Genomic DNA, 24,038 nt, shown 5'->3' with positions numbered 1-24,038 from the left:
TGGCGGCAAAAAAAGCCAATGGGATTTTGGCCTGCATCAATAGGAGCCTAGTGTCTAGATCTAGGGAAGTCATGCTACCCCTCTATTCTGCTTTGGTTAGACCACACCTGGAATATTGTGTCCAATTCTGGGCACCACAATTCAAGAGAGATATTGACAAGCTGGAATGTGTCCAGAGGTGGGCGACTAAAATGATCCAGGGTCTGGAGAACAAGCCCTATGAGGAGCGGCTTAGGGAACTGGGCATGTTTAGCCTGAAGAAGAGAAGGCTGAGAGGAGATAGGATAGCCATGTATAAATATGTGAGAGGAAGCCACAGGGAGGAGGGAGCAAGCTTGTTTTCTGCTTCCTTGGAGACTAGGACGCGGAACAATGGCTTCAAACTACAAGAGAGGAGATTCCATCTGAAAATGAGGAAGAACTTCCTGATTGTGAGAGCCGTTCAGCAGTGGAACTCTCTGCCCCGGAGTGTGGTGGAGGCTCCTTCTTTGGAAGCTTTTAAGCAGAGGCTGGATGGCCATCTGTCAGGGGTGATTTGAATGCAATATTCCTGCTTCTTGGCAGAATGGGGTTGGACTGGATGGCCCATGAGGTCTCTTCCAACTCTTTGATTCTATGATTCTATGACTTGAGGAGCCCCCCTCAGCTCACAACAGCCCTAGCAGTCCGGGGGGAGCCTCGGCTTTCTTGCCTCGCTGCCGGGCGATCCTCTTCCCAAAGGGGCCGTGCCCTTGAGCCTCACCTAGCCCCTCTCGTTCCTACTCCACCTGGCCACCAGGTGCGCGAGCAGAGCCGGCACTCAATCGTTCTCCGTGTTCGATCCCTTCCCCATGACCGGCTCCCTTTCCTGATCCCCCGGCGCTCCACCTGCCTCCTCTCCTCTCCCCAATCCACGGGTGGGCCAATTTATTTTATTTATTTATTTCGGGGTTCTTTTACCCCGCCCTTCTCACCCCGAAGGGGACTCAGGGCGGCTTACAAAAACAAAGGCACAATTCGATGCCTGCATCACAGAACAATCAAACACAAAATTACAAAATTACATCAATTCACAGGTAACAACGATTCAAGCATTATACCCATAAAATCAATAAAATCAATACAACCAATACAAACCCAATTCCTCCTCCTACGTGGTCAGCGTTCGCTAACTCATAGTTCTAATTTTCCGTTCCACTTCGTCAATCCTGTTGGTCTTACTCGCCTGAATGTCTTATTTAATTGCCAGAGTGCCCAAAGGCCTGGTCCCATAGCCACGTCTTTACCCTCCTCCTGAAGGAGAGGAGGGATGATGATGTCCTGATTTCCCCCGGGAGTGAGTTCCACAGGTGAGGGGCCACCACCAGAAGGCCCTGCTCCTTGTCCCCACCAGCCTCACTTGTGACAGTGGTGGGGTTGAGAGCAGGGCCTCCCCAGATGATCTCAGACTCCGAGGTGGGACGTAGAGGGAGATACGTTCGGACAGATACACTGGACCGGAACCGTACAATTGTGCTTGGAACTGAACCGGCAGCCAGTGGAGCTGGCACAGCAGGGGGGTGGTATGCTCCCTGTATGTCGCTCCGGTGAGCAGTCTGGCTGCCGCTCGCTGGACTAGTTGAAGTTTCCGAACAGTCTTCAAGGGCAACCCCACGTAGAGAGCGTTGCAGTAGTCTATTCGGGATGTAACCAGAGCGTGGACCACCGTGGCCAGATCAGACTCCCCAAGGTACGGGCGCAGCTGGCGCACAAATTTTAATTGCGCAAAAGCTCTCCTGGCCACTGCCGAAACCTGGGGTTCCAGGCTCAGCGATGAGTCCAGGATCACACCCAAGCTGCGAACCTGCGTCTTCAGGGGGAGTGTAACCCCGCCTAACACAGGCTGTCACCCTATGCCCTGTTCGGCCTTACGACTGACCAGGAGGACCTCTGTCTTGTCTGGATACAGTTTCAATTTGTTAGCGCTCATCCAGTCCGATACAGCAGCTAGACACCGATTCAAGGTCTGGACAGCCAAGGTGGAGCCACTGCGCCTGGCCCGCTTCGGGTCCAGAGGCATGTCTGAAGACCCCAGCGTGCGCACCAAAAGTCGCCTCTTCTCCTGACTTACTCTTCAGCCATTGGGACCAAGAGAGAGAGAGAGAGAGAGAGAGAGAGAGAGAGAGGTGAAGGTAGGCGCAAAAACAAAGGAGGGAGTGGAGGTGGGAGATACCTCCAGCCGGAGGGCTTCTCTCTCTCTCTCTCTCTCTCTCTCTCTCTCTCTCTCTCTCTTGGTCCCAATGGCTGAAGAGAAAGTCAGGTATCTCCCACCTCCACTCCCTCCTTTGTTTTTGTGCCTACCTTCAGGAAAGGTGGGCATCTCCACCTCTCTCTCTCTCGGTCCCAATGGCTGAGGAGAAAGTCAGGAGAAGAGGTGATTTTTGGTGCACACGCCGGGGTCTTCAGGCACGCCTCCAGACCCAAAACGGGCCAGGCCAAGGGAGCAAGTGCGGCAAGTGTAGTTACTGGGATGTATAGTTCGCCTACAATCAAAGAGCATTCTGAACTCCACCAATGATGGAATTGAACCAAATATGGCACACAGAACTCCCACAATATATATCAATGATTGGTTGGGGGGGGGGGGCCACACGAAAATACTGTTTGCTTACCGTTGAAAATTACCTAAGGCCGTCTCTGTGTTCGCCTGCACATTATATGCCAATAGCTATATGGGTTACCTGTCCGGGTTTAAGGTAAGTTTTGTTGTGACCAAAACTTACTTTATTTAGTTACTTAGGCGATCCCATGACCAAGAGAAAATACTGGAAGGGTTTGGTGGGCATTGACCTTGAGTTTTGGGGTTGTAGTTCACCTACATCCAGAGAGCACTGTGGACTCAAGCAATGATGGATCTGGACCAAACTTGGCACGTATACTCATTGTCCGAGTAAGATTGTCCTCCAAGTTCGGTGTCCTGGCAGTGGGTCCGTAGGTGGCTGTGGAGCCCTATTCTTGACCTGCATGTTCTCCCGCAGTGAGGGCAATGGTTTCCAGATGGAAGGTGGTCCAGGTCAGGTTTGGCTTGACACACCTTCCTCTTGGCATGTTTCTCTCTTTCGCCCTCCATTCGTGCCTCTTCAAATTCTGCAGCACTGCTGGTCACAGCTGACCTCCACCTAGAGCACTCAAGGGCCTTCCCACTTCTCAGTGTCTCTGCCACAGTTTTTGAGGTTGGCTTTAAGCCCATCTTTCAATCTCTTTTCTTGTCCTCCAACATTCTGTTTTCCGTTCCTGAGTTCGGAGTAGAGCAACTGCTTTGGGAGACGGTGGTCGGGCATCCGGACAACGTGGCCGGTCCAGCGGAGTTGATGGCGGAGGAGCATCGCTTCAATGCTGGTGCCCTTTGCTTCTTCCAGCACACTGGCATCTTGTCCATTTGTCTTCCCAAGAGATTTGCAGGATTTTCTGGAGGCAGCGGTGATGGAATTGTTCCAGGAGTTGCATGTGATGTCTGTAGACAGTCCACATTTCGCAGGCGTATGATTTTTCAGAGGCAGCGCTAATGGAATCGTTCCAGGAGTTGCATGTGACATCTGTAGACAGTCCACGTTTCGCAGGCGTATGATTTTCCGGGGGCAGCGCTGATGGAATCTTTCCAGGAGTTGCATGTGACGTCTGTAGACAGTCCACGTTTCGCAGGCGTATGATATTTCGGAGGCAGCGCTGATGGAATCGTTCCAGGACTTGCATGTGACGTCTGTAGACAGTCCACGTTTTGCAGGCGTATGATTTTTCGGAGGCAGCGCTGATGGAATCGTTCCAGGAGTTGCATGTGACGTCTGTAGACAGTCCACGTTTCGCAGGCGTATGATTTTTCGGAGGCAGCACTGATGGAATTGTTCCAGGAGTTGCATGTGACGTCTGTAGACAGTTCACGTTTCGCAGTCGTATGATTTTCCGGAGGCAGTGCTGATGGAATTGTTCCAGGAGTAGTATGTGACGTCTGTAGACAGTCCACGTTTCGCAGGCGTATGATTTTTCGGAGGCAGCGCTGATGGAATCATTCCAGGAGTTGCATGTGACATCTGTAGACAGTCCACGTTTCGCAGGCATATGATTTTCCGGGGGCAGCGTTGATGAAATCGTTCCAGGAGTTGCATGTGACGTCTGTAGACAGTCTACGTTTCGCTGGCGTATGATTTTTCTGAGGCAGCGCTGATGGAATCGTTCCAGGAGTTGCATGTGACGTCTGTAGACAGTCCACGTTTCGCAGGCTTATGATTTTTCGGAGGCAGCGCTGATGGAATCGTTCCAGGAGTTGCATATGACGTCTGTAGACAGTCCACGTTTCGCAGGCGTATGATTTTCCGGAGGCAGCGCTGATGGAATTGTTCCAGGAGTTGCATGTGACGTCTGTAGACAGTCCATGTTTCACAGGCGTATGATTTTTCGGAGGCAGCGCTGATGGAATCGTTCCAGGAGTTGCATATGACGTCTGTAGACAGTCCACGTTTCGCAGGCGTATGATTTTCCGGAGGCAGCGCTGATAGAATCGTTCCAGGAGTTGCATGTGACGTCTGTAGACAGTCCACGTTTCACAGGCGTATGATTTTTCGGAGGCAGCGCTGATGGAATCGTTCCAGGAGTTGCATGTGACGTCTGTAGACAGTCCACGTTTCGCAGGCGTATGATTTTTCGGAGGCAGCGCTGATGGAATCGTTCCAGGAGTTGCATGTGACGTCTGTAGACAGTCCACGTTTGGCTCTAAAGCAGGCATGGGCAAACGTTGGCCCTCCAGGTGTTTTGGACTCCAACTCCCACAATCCCTAACAGCCTGCCGGCTGTTAGGAATTGTGGGAGTTGGAGTCCAAAACACCTGGAGGGCCAACGTTTGCCCATGCCTGCTCCAAAGAGAACTTCCCATCTGAAAAAGCATAAATATGTCTCTTCGATCGTCAGCAATCGATGCAAATTGAGGCCATTTTGGAAAGAAGGAAGCACTCTATATGCATTGCGGTCTCCACACTCCGTTTGACATGTGCATGGCGCATTGCTTTGCATTTTGAGCTCTCGTTGCTCACCGAGGTTCGGAAACACCATTCAGGGCTGGAATATATATATGTATATACACACATACACACACACACACAGAGAGAGACATAAATACATGCATGTATGTATATATATTGTGCATATGATTCCTCCCACGTGAAAAAATAAAATGGGGCAGATCCCCTTGACACAAGAAATATAGAAATGACCTTGAACAAAATGGAATTTCAACAGGGAGAAATGCTCGGAGTGCATCTACACTGAAGAATTAATGCAGTTTGAGACCACCATGCTATCGGCTCCTTAGAATAGTAGTTTGGCCCTCTTTGACATGGAAAACTACATCTCCCAGGGTTTCTCTTTGGCCCAGAAGGCTAAAGACCTTGGAAAACTACAACTTCCAAGGTTCGTATTTGCTGCATTAGGATAAAGGCATTAGAAAACGAACACTACTAATATTCCGCTTTGGCACAGAAAGCTAAAGACTTTTGAAAACTACAACTCCTGGAATTCCTTTTTGAGACAAAAGGCTAAAGACCTTAGAAAATGACAACTCCGAGGATTATTTTCTGAGACAGAAGTCCAAAACCTTGGAAAACTACAACTCCTACTATTCCTCTTTGGCACAGAAGGCTAAAAACTTTTGAAAACTACACCTTCCAGGATCCCTCTTTGAGACAGAAGTCTAAAGACCTTGGGAAACTACTATTCCTCTTTGGCACAGAAAGCTAAAGACCTTTGAAAACTACAACTTATGGAATTCCTTTTTGAGACAAAAGGCTAAAGACCTTAGAAAACGACAACTCCAAGGATTATTTTCTGAGACAGAAGTCTAAAACCTTGGAAAACTACAACTCCTATTATTCCTCTTTGGCACAGAAGGCTAAAAACCTTTGATAGCTACAACTTCCAGGATTCCTCTTTGAGACAGAATTCTAAAGACCTTGGAAAACTACAACTCCTACTATTCCTCCTTGGCACAGAAAGCTAAAGACATTTGAAAACTACAACTTATGGAATTCCTTTTTGAGACGGAAGGGTAAAGACCTTGGAAAACTATAACTCTGAGGATTCCTCTTTGAGGCAGAGGTCTAAAGACCGTTGAAAACTACAACTTCCAGGATTCCTCTTTGAGACAGAAGGCTAAAGAACTTGGAAAACTACAACTCCTGGGATTTCTCTTTGAGACCTTGGAAACTACAACTTATGGAATTCATTTTTGAGATAGAAGGCTAATGACCTTGGAAAACTACAACTCCCAGGATTCCTCTTTGGTACGGAAAGTTAAGACCTTTGAAAACTACAAATTCCAGGATTCCTCTTTGAGACAGAAGGCTAAAGAACTTGGAAAACTACAACTCCTGGGATTCCTTTCTGACAGAAAAGGATAAAGACCTTGGGGAACTACAACTTCCACGATTCCTCTCTGGCACAGAAGGCTAAAGGCCTTGAAACACCACAACTCCCAGGATTCCATGGTATCAGCACTACTGGGTCTCATTCATTCCCTTTTCTCCCCTTGAATTGTCCTGGCTCAATGCTGTGGGATCCTGGGATTTGCGGTTTTACAAGGTCTCTTCTGCAGGGAATCCTGCCTCCCCAAACTGAAAAGCACTTTTTCCTGCTTGAAAGAAACACGTTCCCTGTGCATAACTTTGCATTTTCACTTGGAAGCGCACCCACTTCCCCAAATGTTTGGTGCTAAGTATTTCTTTGGAGGAGCCCCAAATGGCAAGCCTTCCTCCCCGAAAACGTCTCTTTTTCCCTTTTGGGAGGAAGGAGAGCCAGGTCGAAATAATGCACGCTTCCTGTCATTAAATGATTCATATTGCATAAAATTGCGTAATTGATGGCCCTGTAACTTTCATAGGATCCTTGGGTTGGAAGGCACTCCAAAGGCCATCCAGTCCAACCCCCTTTTGCAGGAAGGCACCATCAAAGCCCTCCCGACAGATGGTCATCCGGCCATGGATCAAAACCAAAGTGTGTTTAGGTAAAGGTAAAGGTTTCCCCTTGACGTTAAGCCCACTCGTGTCCGACTCTGGGACTTTAGTGCTCATCTCAATTTCTAAGCCAAAGAGCCAGCGTTGTCCGTAGACACCTCCAAGGTCATGTGGCCAGCATGACTGCATGGAGCGCCCTTACCTTCCTACCTATTGATCTACTCACATTGGCATGTTTTCGAACTGCTAGGTTGGCAGGAGCTGGGGCTGACACAGGAAGCTCAGCTGAAGAGCCGGCATTGTTCATAGACACCTCCAAGGTCATGTGGCCATTGGCAGGACTGCATGGAGCGCCCTTACCTTCCCGCCGGAGCGGTATCTATTGATTTACTCACATTGGCATGTTTTCGAACTGCTAGGTTGGCAGAAGCTGGGGCTGACACAGGAAGCTCAGCTGAAGAGCCGGCGTTGTTCATAGACACCTCCAAGGTCATGTGGGCATTGGCAGGACTGCATGGAGCGCCCTTACCTTCCCGCCGGAGCGGTATCTATTGATTTACTCACATTGGCATGTTTTCGAACTGCTAGGTTGGCAGGAGCTGGGGCTGACACAGGAAGCTCAGCTGAAGAGCCGGCATTGTTCATAGACACCTCCAAGGTCATGTGGCCATTGGCAGGACTGCATGGAGCGCCCTTACCTTCCCGCCGGAGCGGTATCTATTGATTTACTCACATTGGCATGTTTTCGAACTACTAGGTTGGCAGGAGCTGGGGCTGACACAGGAAGCTCACCCTGCTCCCCGGATTTGAACCTGCGACTTTTAATAATAATAATAATAATAATAATAATAATAATAATAATAATATTTATACCCTGCTACCATCTCCCCAAGAGATGGGAAGGCACACTAGAATAACCACCTTTTCAGGCTCCTCCTAAAGACTGCCAGAGTTGGGGCATGCCTGATGTCCTTGGGGAGTGAGTTCCAGAGTCGAGGGGGGCCACCACCGAGAAGGCCCTCTCCTTCGTCCCCACCAATTGCGCCTGCGATGGAGGTGGGAGTGTGAGCAGGGCCTCTCCAGATGATCAAAGAGATTGTGTGGGTTCGTATACAGAAATGCAGTCACGAAGGTAGGCGGGTCCCAAACCGTTTAGGGCAGTGGTTCTCAACCTTCCTAATGCCGTGACCCCTTAATACAGTTCCTCATGTTATGGTGACCCCCAACCATAGTATTGTTTTCATTGCTACTTGATATCTGTCATTTTACTACTGCTATAAGTTGTAAATATCCAATATGCAGGATGTATTTTCATCCACTGGACCAAATTGACCCAATATGCCCAAATGTGAATGCTAGTGGGGTTGGGGGAGAATTGAGTTTGTAATTTGGGAGTTGTAGTTGCTGGGATTTATAGTTCACTTATAATCAAAGATTATTCTGAACTCCACCAGCAATGAATTTGAACCGAACTTGGCACACAGAGCTCCCACAACTAACAGAAAACACTGGAAGGGTTTGGTGGGCATTGACCTTGAGATTGGGAGTTGTAGTTCACCTATATCCAGAGGAGAACTGTAGTTTCACGCAATGATGGATCTGGACCAAACTTGGCATGAATACTCAATATGCCCAAATGTGAACACTGGTGGAGTCTGGGGAAAATAGACCTTGACATTTGGGAGCTGTAGTTGCTGGGATTTATAGTTCACCTACAATCAAAGAGCATTCTGAACTCAACCAACAATAGAATTGGGTCAAACGATCTTAACAGATTAGAGAGATGGGCCAAAACTAACAAAATGAAGTTCAACAGTGACAAATGCAAGATACTCCACTTTGGCAGAAAAAATGAAATGCAAAGATACAGAATGGGCGACGCCTGGCTCGAGAGCAGTACGTGTGAAAAAGATCTTGGAGTCCTCGTGGACAACAAGTTAAACATGAGCCAACAATGTGATGTGGCGGCAAAAAAAGCCAATGGGATTTTGGCCTGCATCAAGAGGAGCCTAGTGTCTAGATCTAAGGAAGTAATGCTACCCCTCTATTCTGTTGTGGTTAGACCACACCTGGAATATTGTGTCCAATTCTGGGCAACACAATTCAAGAGAGATATTGACAAGCTGGAATGTGTCCAGAGGAGGGCGACTAAAATGATCAAGGGTCTGGAGAACAAGCCCTATGAGGAGCGGCTTAGGGAACTGGGCATGTTTAGCCTGAAGAAGAGAAGGCTGAGAGGAGACATGATAGCCATGTATAAATATGTGAGAGGAAGCCACAGGGAGGAGGGAGCAAGCTTGTTTTCTGCTTCCTTGCAGACTAGGACGCAATGGTACAATGGCTTCAAACTACAAGAGAGGAGATTCCATCTGAACATTAGGAAGAACTTCCTGACTGTGAGAGCCGTTCAGCAGTGGAACTCTCTGCCCCGGAGTGTGGTGGCGGCTCCTTCTTTGGAAGCTTTTAAGCAGAGGCTGGATGGCCATCTGTCAGGGGTGATTTGAATGCAATATTCCTGCTTCTTGGCAGAATGGGGTTGGACTGGATGGCCCAGGAGGTCTCTTCCAACTCTTTGATTCTATGATTCTATGAAACTTCCCACACAGAATCCACATGGCCAACAGAAAATACTGTTTTCTGATGGTCTTTGGCGACCCCTTTCACACCCCCTCATGACCCCCTCAGGGGTCCCGACCCCCAGGTTGAGAACCACTGGTTTAGGGCTTTGTAGGTAAGAACCTGCACCTTGAATTGGGACTGGAAAATGAACGGCAGCCAATGGAGCTCCTTGAACAGGAGGGTTGACCGCTCCCTGTAAGGAGCACTAGTTAACAACCTGGCCGCCGCTCGTCGGACCAATTGAAATTTCCGGGCCGTTTTCAAGGGCAGCCCCACATAGAGTGCATTACAGTAGTCCAATCTGGAGGTGACCAAGGCCTGGACTACCCTGGCCAGATCTGCCTTCACGAGGTACAGGCGCAGTTGGCGCACAAGTCTTAATTGTGCAAAGGCCCTCCCGGCTACCGCCGACGCCTGAGCCTCAAGCGTCAGTGATGCGTCCAGGAAGACGCCCAGACTGCGGACCTGGGACTTCAGGGGGAGTGTAACCCCGTCCAACATAGGTTGCCACCCTATACCCCGATCCGGTTTACGATCGACCAGGAGGACCTCTGTCTTGTCGGGATTGATCTCCAACTTGTTCATCCTCATCCAGACAGTTGCTAAGCTTTTCGGTCAACAAGCTCAGCCACTCAGCAGTTTCACCCACTGCGCCATAGAAGTGTGTTTACATGTGAATAATTATATATTTCCTTAAGGAACGCAGTCAAGTTCAACATGTGAGTCCTTATTTTCAAGAGGATGTTGATATTATTGCCTTCCCTTTTATCCTATCGTGTCGATAGTAAAGATATTGTATCATATCTTTACTATCGTGTTTTGGATGTCGGAGTTCGGAATACCTGTATTTGTATATATGAATAGTGTTCTGGACCAGATGTACCAGGAGCTCCAATTTTGTTTGCTTTGCATTGAATGTTTGTTTGTAGTAAGTTTCAGGGACTCTGCAGATAGGTGGCTTCTTTTGGCTGCAGTCATAGGGCAGGCCACCTGTCTATCATCGTTAAGTTTTGGTCCTGCCCTTTGCTCAGGGTAATTGGAAAGGGAAGTGAGTCATTTTGTTAGTTAGTCTCAGCCAGGTTAACTTATGTATAGGATGTGTGTAACTTCCCCCGTACAAAAGCTTCAACCTTTAAGAACTCCAGGAAAGCATTCCCACAGCTTTAAGAATTTCCAGGAAAACAGCCTTAAAGACTAAAGAACTCCAGCTGGAGAACAGCCACTGCCTTGCTGGTAGGTCCACTCAGCGTTCGAGAAGCAGTTCAACCCGGTAGTGGAGCCCACATCAGTGAGGGTTGGATTTCAGTCACCTTGGGAGAAGTTAAGAAGGGGGACTTTCCTTTAAAGAAAAGGTGATTGAAGTCAGTTGCCTGTCCTTCGTGGGCAAGATTAGGAATTCACGAATTCCCTGAAAGCTTGGAATCATTTGCTTAACTTTACTGAAAATAAGAGAAGTTCCTGTTTGATTGTTCATTAATAAAGGACTTTGTTGCACTTTTCAAGCCATCTGAAGACTAGGTTCTTGTGGGTTTTTTCGGGCTATAGGGCCATGTTCTAGAGCAGGGGTCAGGAACCTTCGGCCCTCCAGGTGTGGTGGACTTCAACTCCCACAATTCCTTGAGGCTCGGCATTCGCCCCAAAGGCTTACCTTGGCCTCAAGGAATTGTGGGAGTTGAAGTCCACCACACCTGGAGGGCCGAAGGTTCCCCATGCCTGGTCTAGAGGCATTTCTCCTGACGTTTTGCCTGCATCTATGGCAAGCATCCTCAGAGGTAGTGAGGTCTGTTGGAAATAGGACAGTGGGTTTATATATCTGTGGAATGACTGGGGTGGGGCAAAGAGCTCTTCTCTGCTGGAGCTAGGTGTGAATGTTTCAGCTGACCACCTTCATTAGCATTTGAAGGCCTGCCTGAGCCTGGGAAAACCTTTTGTTGAGAGGTGTTAAGATGTGCCTGGTTGTTTCCTCTCTGCCGTTTTGCTGTTGTAATTTTAGAGTTTTTTAATACTGGTAGCCAGATTTTGTTCATTTTCATGGTTTCCTCCTTTCTGTTGAAGTTGTCCACATGCTTGTGGATTTCAATGGCTTCTCTGTGTAGTCTGACATGGTGGTTGTGAGAGTGGTCCAGCATTTCTGTGTTCTCAAATAATATGCCGTGTCCAGGTTGGTTCATCAGGTGCTCTGCTATGGCTGACTTCTCTGGTTGGAGTAGTCTGCAGTGCCTTTCATGTTCCTTGATGCGTGTCTGGGCAAGGCTGCGTTTGGTGGTCCCTATGGAGACTTCTTGTCCACAGCTGCATGGTACACGGTAGACTCCTGCAGAGGTGAGAGGATCCCTCTTGTCCTTTGCTGAACGTCGCATTTGTTGGATTTTCTTGGTGGGTCTGGAGATTGTTTGTATGTTGTGTTTCCTCATCAGTTTCCCTATGCGGTCAGTGGTTCCCTTGATGTATGGCAGGAACACTTTTCCTCTGGGTGGACCTTCGTCTTGACTCTCGTGGCTTGTTCTTGGTCTTGAAGCTCTTCTGATGTCTAAGGTGGAGTCTCCATTGGCCTGGAGAGCCCAGTTGAGGTGGTTCAGTTCATCTTGGAGGACAAGATGAACTGAACCCACAAGAACGTAGTGATTCCAGCCATGAAAGCCTTCGACAATACATCTGAAGACTCTTTGTGGTGGAAACCTCTGAGAACTTCTCCTTAGGCCCCTGGCTTCCCGCTGGGCAAAGGTTACACATCCTCTCTTTAAAGTCAATTAATTACAGGTCCAACGGCGACAGAACAAATAGGATGAGATACATCTTGGAGATGGGGACCCAAATGTAAACATGAGATTAATTTATGTCTCTTCGTATACACCTTGTGCACACAACTGGAAGACAGTTGTATATATCATATTTTGGGACACAATTTGTGTGCACAGAACCATCCAAAAGCAGAAGTGACTTTCGTAGCCATCACCATTTTGGATTTTTTTGGTATGCAAGTATAAATACCGTATATACTCCAGTATAAGCCAACCCGAATATAAGCCGAGAAACCTTATTTTACGACAAAAAACTGGGAAAACGGATTGACTCGAGTATAGGGTGGGAAAGGCAGCAGCTATTGGTAAATTTCAAAATATAAATAGATACCAATAAAATTGCATTAATTGAGGCAACAGGAGGGTAAATGTTTTTGAATATTTACATAAAACTGTAATTTAAGGTAAGACTGTCCAACTCTGATTCTAAGGTTCTTCAGTGTAAATGTGTGTATCTATCCTTCCAAGAATAATAAAGAGAGTAACATAATAAATGTAATAATAATAATAATAATAATAATAATAATAGAGTAAAAGAATGGAAATGTAATATGAACAGTAATAATAGAGTAAAATAATATATGTAATAATAACAATAATAAAGTAAAATAATATATGTAATAACAACAATAATAAATAGTAAAATAATACATGTAATAATAATAACAACAATAATAAAGTAAAATAATAATGTAATAATAGAGTAAAATGATAAATGCAATAATAACAATAAGGTAAAATAATACATGTAATAATAACAATAATAAGGTAAAATAATAATGTAATAATAATAAAGTAAAATAATAAATGTAATAATAACAATAATAAGGTAAAATAATAATGTAATAATAATAGAGTAAAATGATAAATGTAATAATAACAGTAATAAATAGAGTAAAATAGTAAATAAATATAATAATAACAATAATAAGGTAAAATAATAGAATCATAGAATCAAAGAGTTGGAAGAGACCTCCTGGGCCATCCAGTCCAACCCCATTCTGCCAAGAAGCAGGAATATTGCATTCAAATCACCCCTGACAGATGGCCATCCAGCCTCTGCTTAAAAGCTTCCAAAGAAGGAGCCTCCACCACACTCCGGGGCAGAGAGTTCCACTGCTGAACGGCTCTCACAGTCAGGAAGTTCTTCCTCATGTTCAGATGGAATCTCCTCTCTTGTAGTTTGAAGCCATTGTTCCGCGTCCTAGTCTCCAGGGAAGCAGAAAACAAGCTTGCTCCCTCCTCCTCCCTGTGGCTTCCTCTCACATATTTATACATGGCTATCATATCTCCTCTCAGCCTTCTCTTCTTCAGGCTAAACATGCCCAGTTCCCTAAGCCGCTCCTCATAGGGCTTGTTCTCCAGACCCTTGATCCTTTGAGTCGCCCTCCTCTGGACACATTCCAGCTTGTCAATATCTCTCTTGAATTGTGGTGCCCAGAATTGGACACAATATTCCAGGTGTGGTCTAACCAAAGCGGAATAGAGCATGGGGAGCATGACTTCCCTAGATCTAGACACTAGGCTCCTCTTGATGCAGGCCAAAATCCCATTGGCTTTTTTTGCCGCCACATCACATTCCTGGCTCATGTTTAAGTTGCTGTCCACGAGGACTCCAAGATCTTTTTCACACGTACTGCTCTCGAGCCAGGCATTGTCCCCCATTCTGTATCTTTGCATTTCGTTTTTCCTGCCTAAGTGGAGTATCTTGCATTTGTCACTGTTGAACTTCATTTTGTTAGTTTTGGCCCATCTCTCTAATCTGTCAAGTGTAATAATAATAGAGTAAAATAATACATGTAATAATAACAGTAATAAATAGAGTAAAATAGTAAATGTAATAATAACAACAATAATAGAGTAAAATAATACATGTAATAACAATAATAATAAAGTAAAATAATAATGTAATAATAATAGAGTAAAATGATAAATGTAATAATAACAACAATAATAAGGTAAAATATTAATGTAATAATAATAGAGTAAAATGATAAATGTAATAATAACAATAATAGAGTAAAATAATACATGTAATAATAACAACAAAAATAATGTAAAATAATAATGTAATAATAATAGAGTAAAATGATAAATGTAGTACTAACAATAAATAGAGTAAAATAATAAATGCAATAAAAATAATAATAACAGAGTAAAATAATAAATAATCTGGTCCCAAGGCTCGAGAGCAGTACATGTGAAAAAGATCTTGGAGTCCTCGTGGACAGGAAGTTAAACATGAGCCAGGAATGTGATGTGGCGGCAAAAAAAGCCAATGGGATTTTGGCCTGCATCAAGAGGACCATAGTCCTCTAGGGACTATCTAGGGAAGTCATGCTCCCCATGCTCTATTCCGCTTTGGTTAGACCACATCAGGAATATTGTGTCCAATTCTGGGCACCACAATTCAAGAGAGATATTGACAAGCTGGAATGTCTCCAGAGGAGAGCGACTAAAATGATCAAGGGTCTGGAGAACAAGCCCTATGAGGAGCGGCTTAAAGAGCTGGGCATGTTTAGCCTGAAGAAGACAAGGCTGAGAGGAGACATGATGCGGGCCATGTATAAATATGTGAGGGGAAATCCTAGGGAGGAGGGAGCTAGCTTGTTTTCTGCTGCCCTGGAGACTAGCTTCCAACTTCCAACAATGGCTTCCAACTACAGGAAAAGAGATTCCACCTGAACATTAGGAAGAATTTTCTGACTGTGAGAGCTGTTCAGCAGTGGAACTCCCTGCCCCGGAGTGTGGTGGAGGCTCCTTCTTTGGAGGCTTTTAAACAGAGGCTGGATGGCCATCTGTCAGGGGTGATTTGAATGCAATATTCCTGCTTCTTGGCAGAATGGGGTTGGACTGGATGGTCCAGGAGGTCTCTTCCAACTCTAGGATTCTAAGGATGGTCCTCCAAGTGGAGGGTCTTGACTGTGGGTCTGTAGGTGGTTATGGAGCCCTATTCTTGATACGCATGTTCTCCTGCAGTGAGGACATCAGTTTCCAGACAGAAGGTGGCTTGACGTGCCTTCAGGGTTGACTTGATGTGCCTTCCTCTTGGCACATTTCTCTCTTTCACCCTCCATTCGTGCCTCTTTGAATTCTGCAGCACTGCTGGTCACAGCTGACCTCCATCTGGAGTGCTCAAGGGCCAGGGCTTCCCAATTCTCTGTGTCTATGATACCGTTTTTGAGGTTGGCTTTGAGCCCATCTTTCAATCTCTTTTCCTGACCACCAAAATTAGATTTCCCGTTCTTGAGTTGGGAATAGAGCAAATGCTTTGGGAGACGGTGATTGGGCAATCCGGACAATGTGGCTTGTCCAGCAGAGTTGATGGCGGAGGAGCATCGCTTCAATGCTGGTGGTCTTTGCCCACTTGTCTTCCTAAGAGATTTGTGCATGCACTGTAGCATCTTTTTGCTTTTTGGCTTTTTAAAGTCCCTTCCGCTGTATTTTTCACTGGTTTTTTAGTGATGGTCACTCGTTGGCCTGATCGGGTGTCTTGTGTCCAAATTTCGTGTCTATTCGTCCAGTGTTTTTTTGAGTTAGGTATATCCCACAAACGAACATTACATTGTATTGTCGAAGGCTTTCATGGCTGGAATCACTGGGTTGTTGTAGGTTTTTTCGGGCTATATGGCCATGTTCTAGAGGCATTCTCTCCTGACACTTCGCCTACATCTATGGCAAGCATCCTCAGAGGACCTCACAACCTCTGAGGATGCTTGCCATAGATGTAGGCGAAACGTCAGGAGAGAATGCCTCTAGAACATGGCCATATAGCCCCTCCGAAAAACCTACAATAACCCAAATATATTTTATAGGAGAGTCGATGCTTTTTGGGCAACTGAAACAACACTTCTGAAGATCTGCAATATATTTTGTGCATTGGCATAATCTTTGTTCTTAACAGTTCAAAGAGATAACCGGGTATATCAGTCTAACAACCGAGAAGCCTAATTTGCCTTGCATGAATACTAGTGGATATTTATCACTGAGGAGAAGATTGACTCAAATGGGTTTTTAACTCTTCTTAGGAAGATCAGACTTTACATACTTTATCAATTCAAATGGTATGAATGTCAATTAATCTCCAAAAAATCTCAAAATCTCCAAAATCTCTCCAAAAAAATTATGCTTCCAAAAGTCTTTGGAAATTCTGATTCTGGAGATCTCAAAGGTCATCCTTTTCCCAAAAGCTGGCAACAGAAGATAATGGGCTCTTTAATAAAATGTGGGTTGGACTAGATGACCTCTTGGGATACCTTTGGATTCTACATGTCCCCCCTTTCCGATTTCACAAAAGTCTCGGAAGACCTTCTTGATGGCTAGAGCTGCTCCAATAGAAGACTCCTTCATGATGGGTTCCAGTTCTGAATTGGGCTAGATGACCCCTGGAGGTCCCTTTGGATGCTACAATTCCCTCTCCTTGAATCTACGCCTCTCTTTTCCTTCCAGATACTGCGGCCGCTTTGCGCCTGATGGAAGAATCCCTCTTGTTGGACCAGAACTTCCGACACAAAGCGGAGAAACTCCTGGGGATCTTCCAGAGCGAACTCTTCCAAGCCTTGCTGGGTGAGTAGAGGCAGGTCCTTGACATACTTGGGATTTATAGTACCTGTCATTCCACTTGAACTGGCTTTGCGTCCTATGAATTCTAAGCAGTTATAGTTTTCAAGGCCTTGTTAGGTGGACAGGGACCATTCCCAAGGAAAAAAGAGAAAGTGCCTTTACATACTTGGGATTTATAGTACCTGTGATTCCAACTGAACTGGCTTTGCATACTATGAATTCTAAGCAGTTGTAGTTTCCAAGGCTTTGTTAGGTAAGCAGGGACCATGCCCAAGGAAAAAAGAGAAAGGGCCTTTACATGCTTGGGATTTATAGCACCAGTTATTCCAACTGAATTGGCTTTGCATACTATTAATTCTAAGCAGTTGTAGTTTCCAAGGCTTTGTTAATCGAACAGGGACCGTTCCCAAGGAAAAAAGGGAAAGGACCTTTACATACTTGGGATTTGTAGCACTCATTATTCCAACTGAACTGGCTTTGCTTCCTATGAATTCTAAGCAGTTGTAGTTTCCAAGGCTTTGTTAGGTAAGCAGGGACCATGCCCAAGGAAAAAAGAGAAAGGGCCTTTACATACTTGGGATTTATAGCACCCGTTTTTCAAACTGAACTGGCTTTGCATCCTATGAATTCTAAGCAATTGTAGTTTCCAAGGTTCTGTTAGGCGAACAAGGACCATTCCCAAGAAAAAAAGAGAAAGGGCCTTTACATTCTTGGGATTTATAGCACCCGTTATGCTACTTGAACTGGCTTTGGATCCTATGAATTCTAAGCAGTTATAGTTTCCAAGGCCTTGCTAGGTGGGCAGGGACTGTGCCCAAGGAAAAAAGAGAAAGGGCCTTTACATACTTGGGATTTATAGCACCCGTTATTCCAACTGAATTGGCTTTGCACCGTATGATTTCTAAGAAGTTGTGGTTTCCAAGGCCAGGGACCGTGCCCAAGGAAAAAAGAGAAAGGTCCTTTACATACTTGGGATTTATAGCACCACCATTCTACTTTAACTTCTTTGGCATCCTATGAATTCTCCTATAGAATTATATCACTTTAACTGCAAGGGATTTGTAGTTTGGAGTATTTCCAGGTGTTGCTGGGGTGTTGGGAGTTGTAGTCCAACAATATCTGGAAATAATAATAATAATAATAATAATAATAAAGGCATTATTATTAATTATTATTGTTGGACTATAATTCCCAGCATCCCCTTACAACATAAGTGTAGAATAATGGGTGTTGGAGTCCAACCATTTTTGGAGAGGGCAGGAAGCTGCTGGTGGGAAATCCATTCCGGGTTTTAGTCCGAATTGTAAAGACACTGCTCAATTTGGCAAATGGGGTCTTTCAATCCACAAGTGACTCATTTTTTTGGATTTTGAAAAAAATAATACTAATAATCCTCCTTTAAAGTTCGGACTAAAACCACGGAACGGATACACTGCTGACTTAGGGTGCATTTTTATTAATGCAGTTTGGTATCACTTTTGGCTGCCATGGCTCAATGCTATTGAATACTGTGAGCTGTAGTTTGGGGCAGAGAAAGCAACAAAAGATCTTGGGAAACTACAACTCCCATGATTTCAATTACAAAGCGCCGTCAAACTGTCTTCCTTCCATAGTGTTTATATCTTCAATATCTTTTTATCTATGTATATAATAATAATCCACTGTCGCAGTTTGATGGCAACTCTCTTAAGAGAGGGAGGAAAGGGGAAGATGATGGGATATGTAGTCCTTTGGGACCCCGCACCCCTCTTCCTTGCTTTGTCTTCTTCTTGCAGCAGCCCAAGCGAAGAGGGCTTTGGTATTGCAAGGTGGCCTAAATATAGCGTGTAATCTGCATCTTATAATTACCTCTGAGCCGGGGAAGGGGAGGGGAGGATGGGATACGGAGTCGGGAGCTGAGCCGTGACGCCTTCGGGTGTGCTTTCACCTTAGAAATACTGTACTTTGTGGTCGGAAGGACAGGCTTGGCCCACCTTGCAAGGGTTTGGTGGGCATTGACCTTGAGCTTTAGAGCTGTAGTTCACCTACATCCAGAGACTCAAACAATGATGGATCTAGACCAAACTTGGCACACATACTCAATATGCCAAAATGAGATCATTGGTGGAGTTTGGGGAAAATAGACCTTGACATTTGGGAGTTGTAGTTGCTGGGATTTATAGTTCACCTACAATCAAATAGCATTCTGAACTCCACCAATGATGGAATTGAACCAAACTTCGCACACAGAACTCCCACGACCAACAGAAAATACTGGAAGGGTTTGGTGGGCATTGACCTTGCGTTTGGGAGTTGTAGTTCACCTACATCCAGAGAGCACTGTGGGTTCAAACAATGATAAATCTGGACCAAACTTGGCACAAATACTCAATATGCCCAAATGTGAACACTGGTGGAGTTTGGGGGAAAATAGGCCTTGACATTTGGGAGTTGTAGTTGCTGGGATTTATAGTTCACCTACAATCAAAGAGCATTCTGAACTCCATCATCAATGGAATAGAACCAACTTGGTACACAGAACTCCCATGCCCAAGAGAAAATACTAGAAGGGTTTGGTGGGCATTGACCTTGAGTTTTGGAGTTGTAGTTCACCTACATCTGGAGACCACTGAGGACTCAAACAATAATGGATCTGGACCAAACTTGGGACACATACTCAAAATGCCCAAATGTGAACACTGATGGAGTTTGGGGGAAAATAGTCCTTGACATTTGGGAGTTGTAGTTGCTGGGATTTATAGTTCACCTACAATCAAAGAGCATTCTGAACTCCATCATGAATGGAATTGAACCAAACATGGCACACAGAACTCCCATGCCCAAGAGAAAATACTAGAAGGGTTTGGTGGGCATTGACCTTGAGTTTTGGAGTTGTAGTTCACCTACATCTGGAGACCACTGAGGACTCAAACAATAATGGATCTGGACCAAACTTGGGACACATACTCAAAATGCCCAAATGTGAACACTGATGGAGTTTGGGGGAAAATAGGCCTTGACATTTGGGAGTTGTCGTTGCTGGGATTTATAGTTCACCTACAATCAAAGAGCATTCTGAACTCCATCATCAATGGAATAGAACCAACTTGGTACACAGAACTCCCATTCCCAAGAGAAAATACTGGAAGCGTTTGGTGGGCATTGACCTTGAGTTTGGGAGTTGTAGCTGCTGGGATTTATAGTTTACCTAGAATCAAAGAGCATTCCGAACTCCACCAACAATGGAATTGAATGAAACTTGGCTCACAGACCACCCATGACCAACAGAAAATACTGGAAGCGTTTGGTGGACATTGACCTTGAGTTTGGGAGCTGTAGTTCACCTACATTCAGAGAGCACAGTGGGCTCAAACAATGATAGATCTGGACCAAACTTGGCACAAATACTCAATAGGCCCAAATGTGAACACTTGTGGAGTTTGGGGGGAAATAGATCTTGACATTTGGGAGTTGTAGTTGCTGGGAGTAATAGTTCACCTACAATCAAAGAGCTTTCTGAACTCTACCAACAATGGAATTGAACCAAACTGGGCACACTGAACACCGATGACCAACAGAAAATACTGGAAGGGTTTGGTGGGCATTGACCTTGTGTTTTGGAGTTATAGTTCACCTACATCCAGAGACCGCTGTGGACTCAAACAATGATAGATCTTGACCAAACTTGGCACAAATACTCAATAGGCCCAAATGTGAACACTGGTGGAGTTTGGTGAAAATAGACCTTGACATTTGGGAGTTGTAGTTGCTGGGATTTATAGTTCACCTACAATCAAAGAGCATTCTGAACCCCACCAATGATAGAACTGGGCCAGACTTCCCACACAGAATCCCAACAGAAAATACTATTGGAAGCCATACCAAACTATAAATCCAATCAGTGGGGAAAATGTGCTAATAACTACTTCTCTTCCTTCCCTCTCGCGTACTTGGTGGACTAGATATCCAAGAGTTTTATGAAGTCACGGTTTCGGAGGCCCGCCCCCCGACTTCGCGGAGGTCTCGCTGTAAGGTAAGGCTTCCCATTGATTGGCCGGTTTCCCTTGCTTTCTTTTCCCCGCTCCTACATTTCCTCCTCCTAACTCAAAAGTGCCTCTGAGCATGTACAAAGTGCATTGATATATTCAATCTATCACTATTGACAATATACAGGTTGAGGGTGCATCTCCATTGTAGAATGAATGCAGTTTGATGCCACGATGGGATCCTAGGAGTTGTCGCCGAGGAAGAGAAAGACCTTGTCAAACTACAACTCCCAGGAGTCCATAGCCATGGTAGTTAAAGCAGTGTCAAAGTGCATTCATTCTACAGTGGAGATGGGGAAAAAGAGTCATATTGCTCATGTTCTCATCAGGAGCGATGAGCGGCCATCGGGGGAATTTTTATCACTAATTGCGGGAACTTTTGGTTAATTAATCTTTATGCTTCTCCGCCGGGAGAGAGAAAAACGAGACGTAAACGATCAGAGACCTTCTTTTCTCCGTTTCTGGTGGCCCATTTTGCCTTCTGAAAGCTATATCTAACTCTTTAATTATGACCCCATTTTCGCTGCCTTGTAATGCAGTTCTAAACTGTGTTAAATGGTCAGTGTAGACCTGGCATAGGCCAGATTTTGGCCATGAACAGAGTTAGAAGGGGTCCCCCAAAGGCCATCTAGTCTCACCCTCTGTCTTTCAAGACTATACAATTCAAATGCTCTTGAGTGGGATTTGTAGTTGGGTGAAGCCCTAGACCTCTTTTGCAGAAAATATGCACCTTGTTAAACTATCACTCCCAGTATTTCAATAGCAGTTAAAGTGGAATAAAACTGTAGTGTAGATGCACCCTTAGGGAAATTTTACACGGAGTTAGAAGGGGATCCCTAAAGGACACATAGTCTCACCCTCTGTCTTGCACGTCTATACAATTCAAATGCTCTTGAATGGGATTTGTAGTTGGGTGAGGCCGCAGACCTCTTTGGCAGAAAATATGCACCTTGCCAAACTACAACTCCCAGGGTTGCAACAGCACTTAAAGTGGAATAAAACTGTAGTGTAGATACACCCTTAGGGAAATGTTACACAGAGTTAGAAGGCTCCCTAAAGGCTATCTAGTCTCACCCTCTGTCTTGCACGTCTATACAATTCAAATGTGCTATATTGGGATTTGTAGTTGGGTTTGTAGTTGGATTGTAGATTGGGATTTGTAGTTGGGTGGCACACAGAACTCCCATGGACAAGAGAAGATACTGGAAGGGTTTGGTGGGCATTGACCTTGAGTTTGGGAGTTGTAGTTCACCTACATCCAGAGAGCACTGTGGGTCCAAACAATGATAAATTTGGACCAAACTTGGCACAGGTAGATAGGTAGGTAGACAGGTGAGGCCCCAGACCTCTTTGGCAGAAAATACATACCTTGTCAAACTACAACTCCCGGGATTTCAATAGCAGTTAAAGTGGAATAAAACTGTAGTGTGGATGCATCCTTAGTTAGAAGTTAGAAGGGGACCCCCAAAGGCCATGTAGTCTCACCCTCTGTCTTTCCAGACTATACAATTCAAATGCTCTGGAATGGGATTTATAGTTGGGTGAGACCTCAGACCTCTTTGGCAGAAAATACCTTGTCAAACTACAACTCCCAGGATTTCAATAGCAGTTAAAGTGGAATAAAACTGTAGTGTAGATGCGCCCTTATGGAAATGTTATACAGATTTAGAAGGGGACTCCTAAAGGCCATCTAGTCTAATCCTCTGTCTTTCCAGACTGTACAATTCAAATGCTCTTGAATGGGATTTGTAGTTGGGTGAGGCCCCAAACCTCTTTGGCAGAAAATACATACCTTGTCAAACTACCACTCCCAGGATTTCTATAATAAAGTGGAATAAAACTGCATTAATTCTATAGTGTAGATAGGGAAATGTTACACATTTTGCCTTGATGACCCATAGTGTCTGAGATGTACGCTCTCTGATCGATAGCAACAGAAGTCAGTAAGAATAATAATATTGGGAGATACTATATAAATAATAATAATAATAATAATAATAATAATAATAAGCCCCCGGTGGCGCAGTGGGTTAAAGCACTGAGCTACTGAACTTGCTGATTGAAAGGTCACAGGTTCGAATACGGGGAGCGGGGTGAGCTCCCTCTATTAGCCCCAGCTTCTGCCAACCTAGCAGTTCGAAAACATGCAAATGTGAGTAGATCAATAGTTACCGCTCCAACGGGAAGGTAAGGGTGCTCTATGCATTTTTATATATGTACATAGATAGATAAATAGATAGATAGATAGATAGATAGACAGGTAGGTAGGTAGGTAAGTAGGTAGGTATGTAGACAGGTAGATAGGAAAGTAGGTAGACAGGTAGATAGATAGATAGATAGATAGATAGATAGATAGATAGATACACAGGTAGGTAGGTAGGTAAATAGATAAGTAGATAAGTATGTAGACAGATAGACAGACAGACAGATACACAGGTAGCTAGGTAGGTAGGTAAGTAGATAGGTAGGTAGACAGGTAGACAGACAGACAGACAGACAGAGACATACACAAGTAGGTAGGTAGGTAGGTAGGTAGGTAAGTAGGTATGTAGATAGGTAGATAGATAGGTAGGTAGACAGGTAGACAGACAGACAGACAGACAGACAGACAGATAGATAGATAGATACATGCATACATACATACATACATACATACACAGGTAGGTAGGTAGGTATGTAGACAGGTAGATAGGAAAGTAGGTAGACAGGTAGATAGATAGATAGATAGATAGATAGATAGATAGATACACAGGTAGGTAGGTAGGTAAGTAGATAAGTAGATAAGTATGTAGACAGATAGACAGACAGATAGACAGACAGACAGACAGATACACAAGTAGCTAGGTAGGTAGGTAAGTAGATAGGTAGGTAGACAGGTAGACAGACAGACAGACAGACAGAGACATACACAGGTAGGTAGGTAGGTAAGTAGGTATGTAGATAGGTAGATAGATAGGTAGGTAGACAGGTAGACAGACAGACAGACAGATAGATAGATAGATAGATAGATAGATAGATAGATAGATAGATACATGCATACATACATACATACATACATACATACACAGGTAGGT

General features: G+C 44.8%; 1 protein-coding gene across 4 annotated transcripts in view; it reads left to right on the top strand.

The window, feature by feature from the left end:
* The window catches only part of DLG4 (discs large MAGUK scaffold protein 4), a 236,365-nt gene that overhangs the window by 3,425 nt on the left and 208,902 nt on the right, over nt 1–24,038 (top strand). For all 4 annotated transcript variants that reach the window (XM_067469691.1, XM_067469690.1, XM_067469689.1 and 1 more), the window contains exons 2-3: nt 16,826–16,942; nt 20,881–20,951. In XM_067469691.1, coding sequence (XP_067325792.1) covers nt 16,826–16,942; nt 20,881–20,951 — 188 coding nt within the window. The remainder of the gene's footprint in view (nt 1–16,825; nt 16,943–20,880; nt 20,952–24,038) is intronic.

The sequence above is a fragment of the Anolis sagrei genome, chromosome 6 (assembly GCF_037176765.1).
Source record: "Anolis sagrei isolate rAnoSag1 chromosome 6, rAnoSag1.mat, whole genome shotgun sequence".
NCBI lineage: Eukaryota > Metazoa > Chordata > Lepidosauria > Squamata > Dactyloidae > Anolis > Anolis sagrei.
This window is presented reverse-complemented; position numbering and strand designations above follow the sequence as displayed.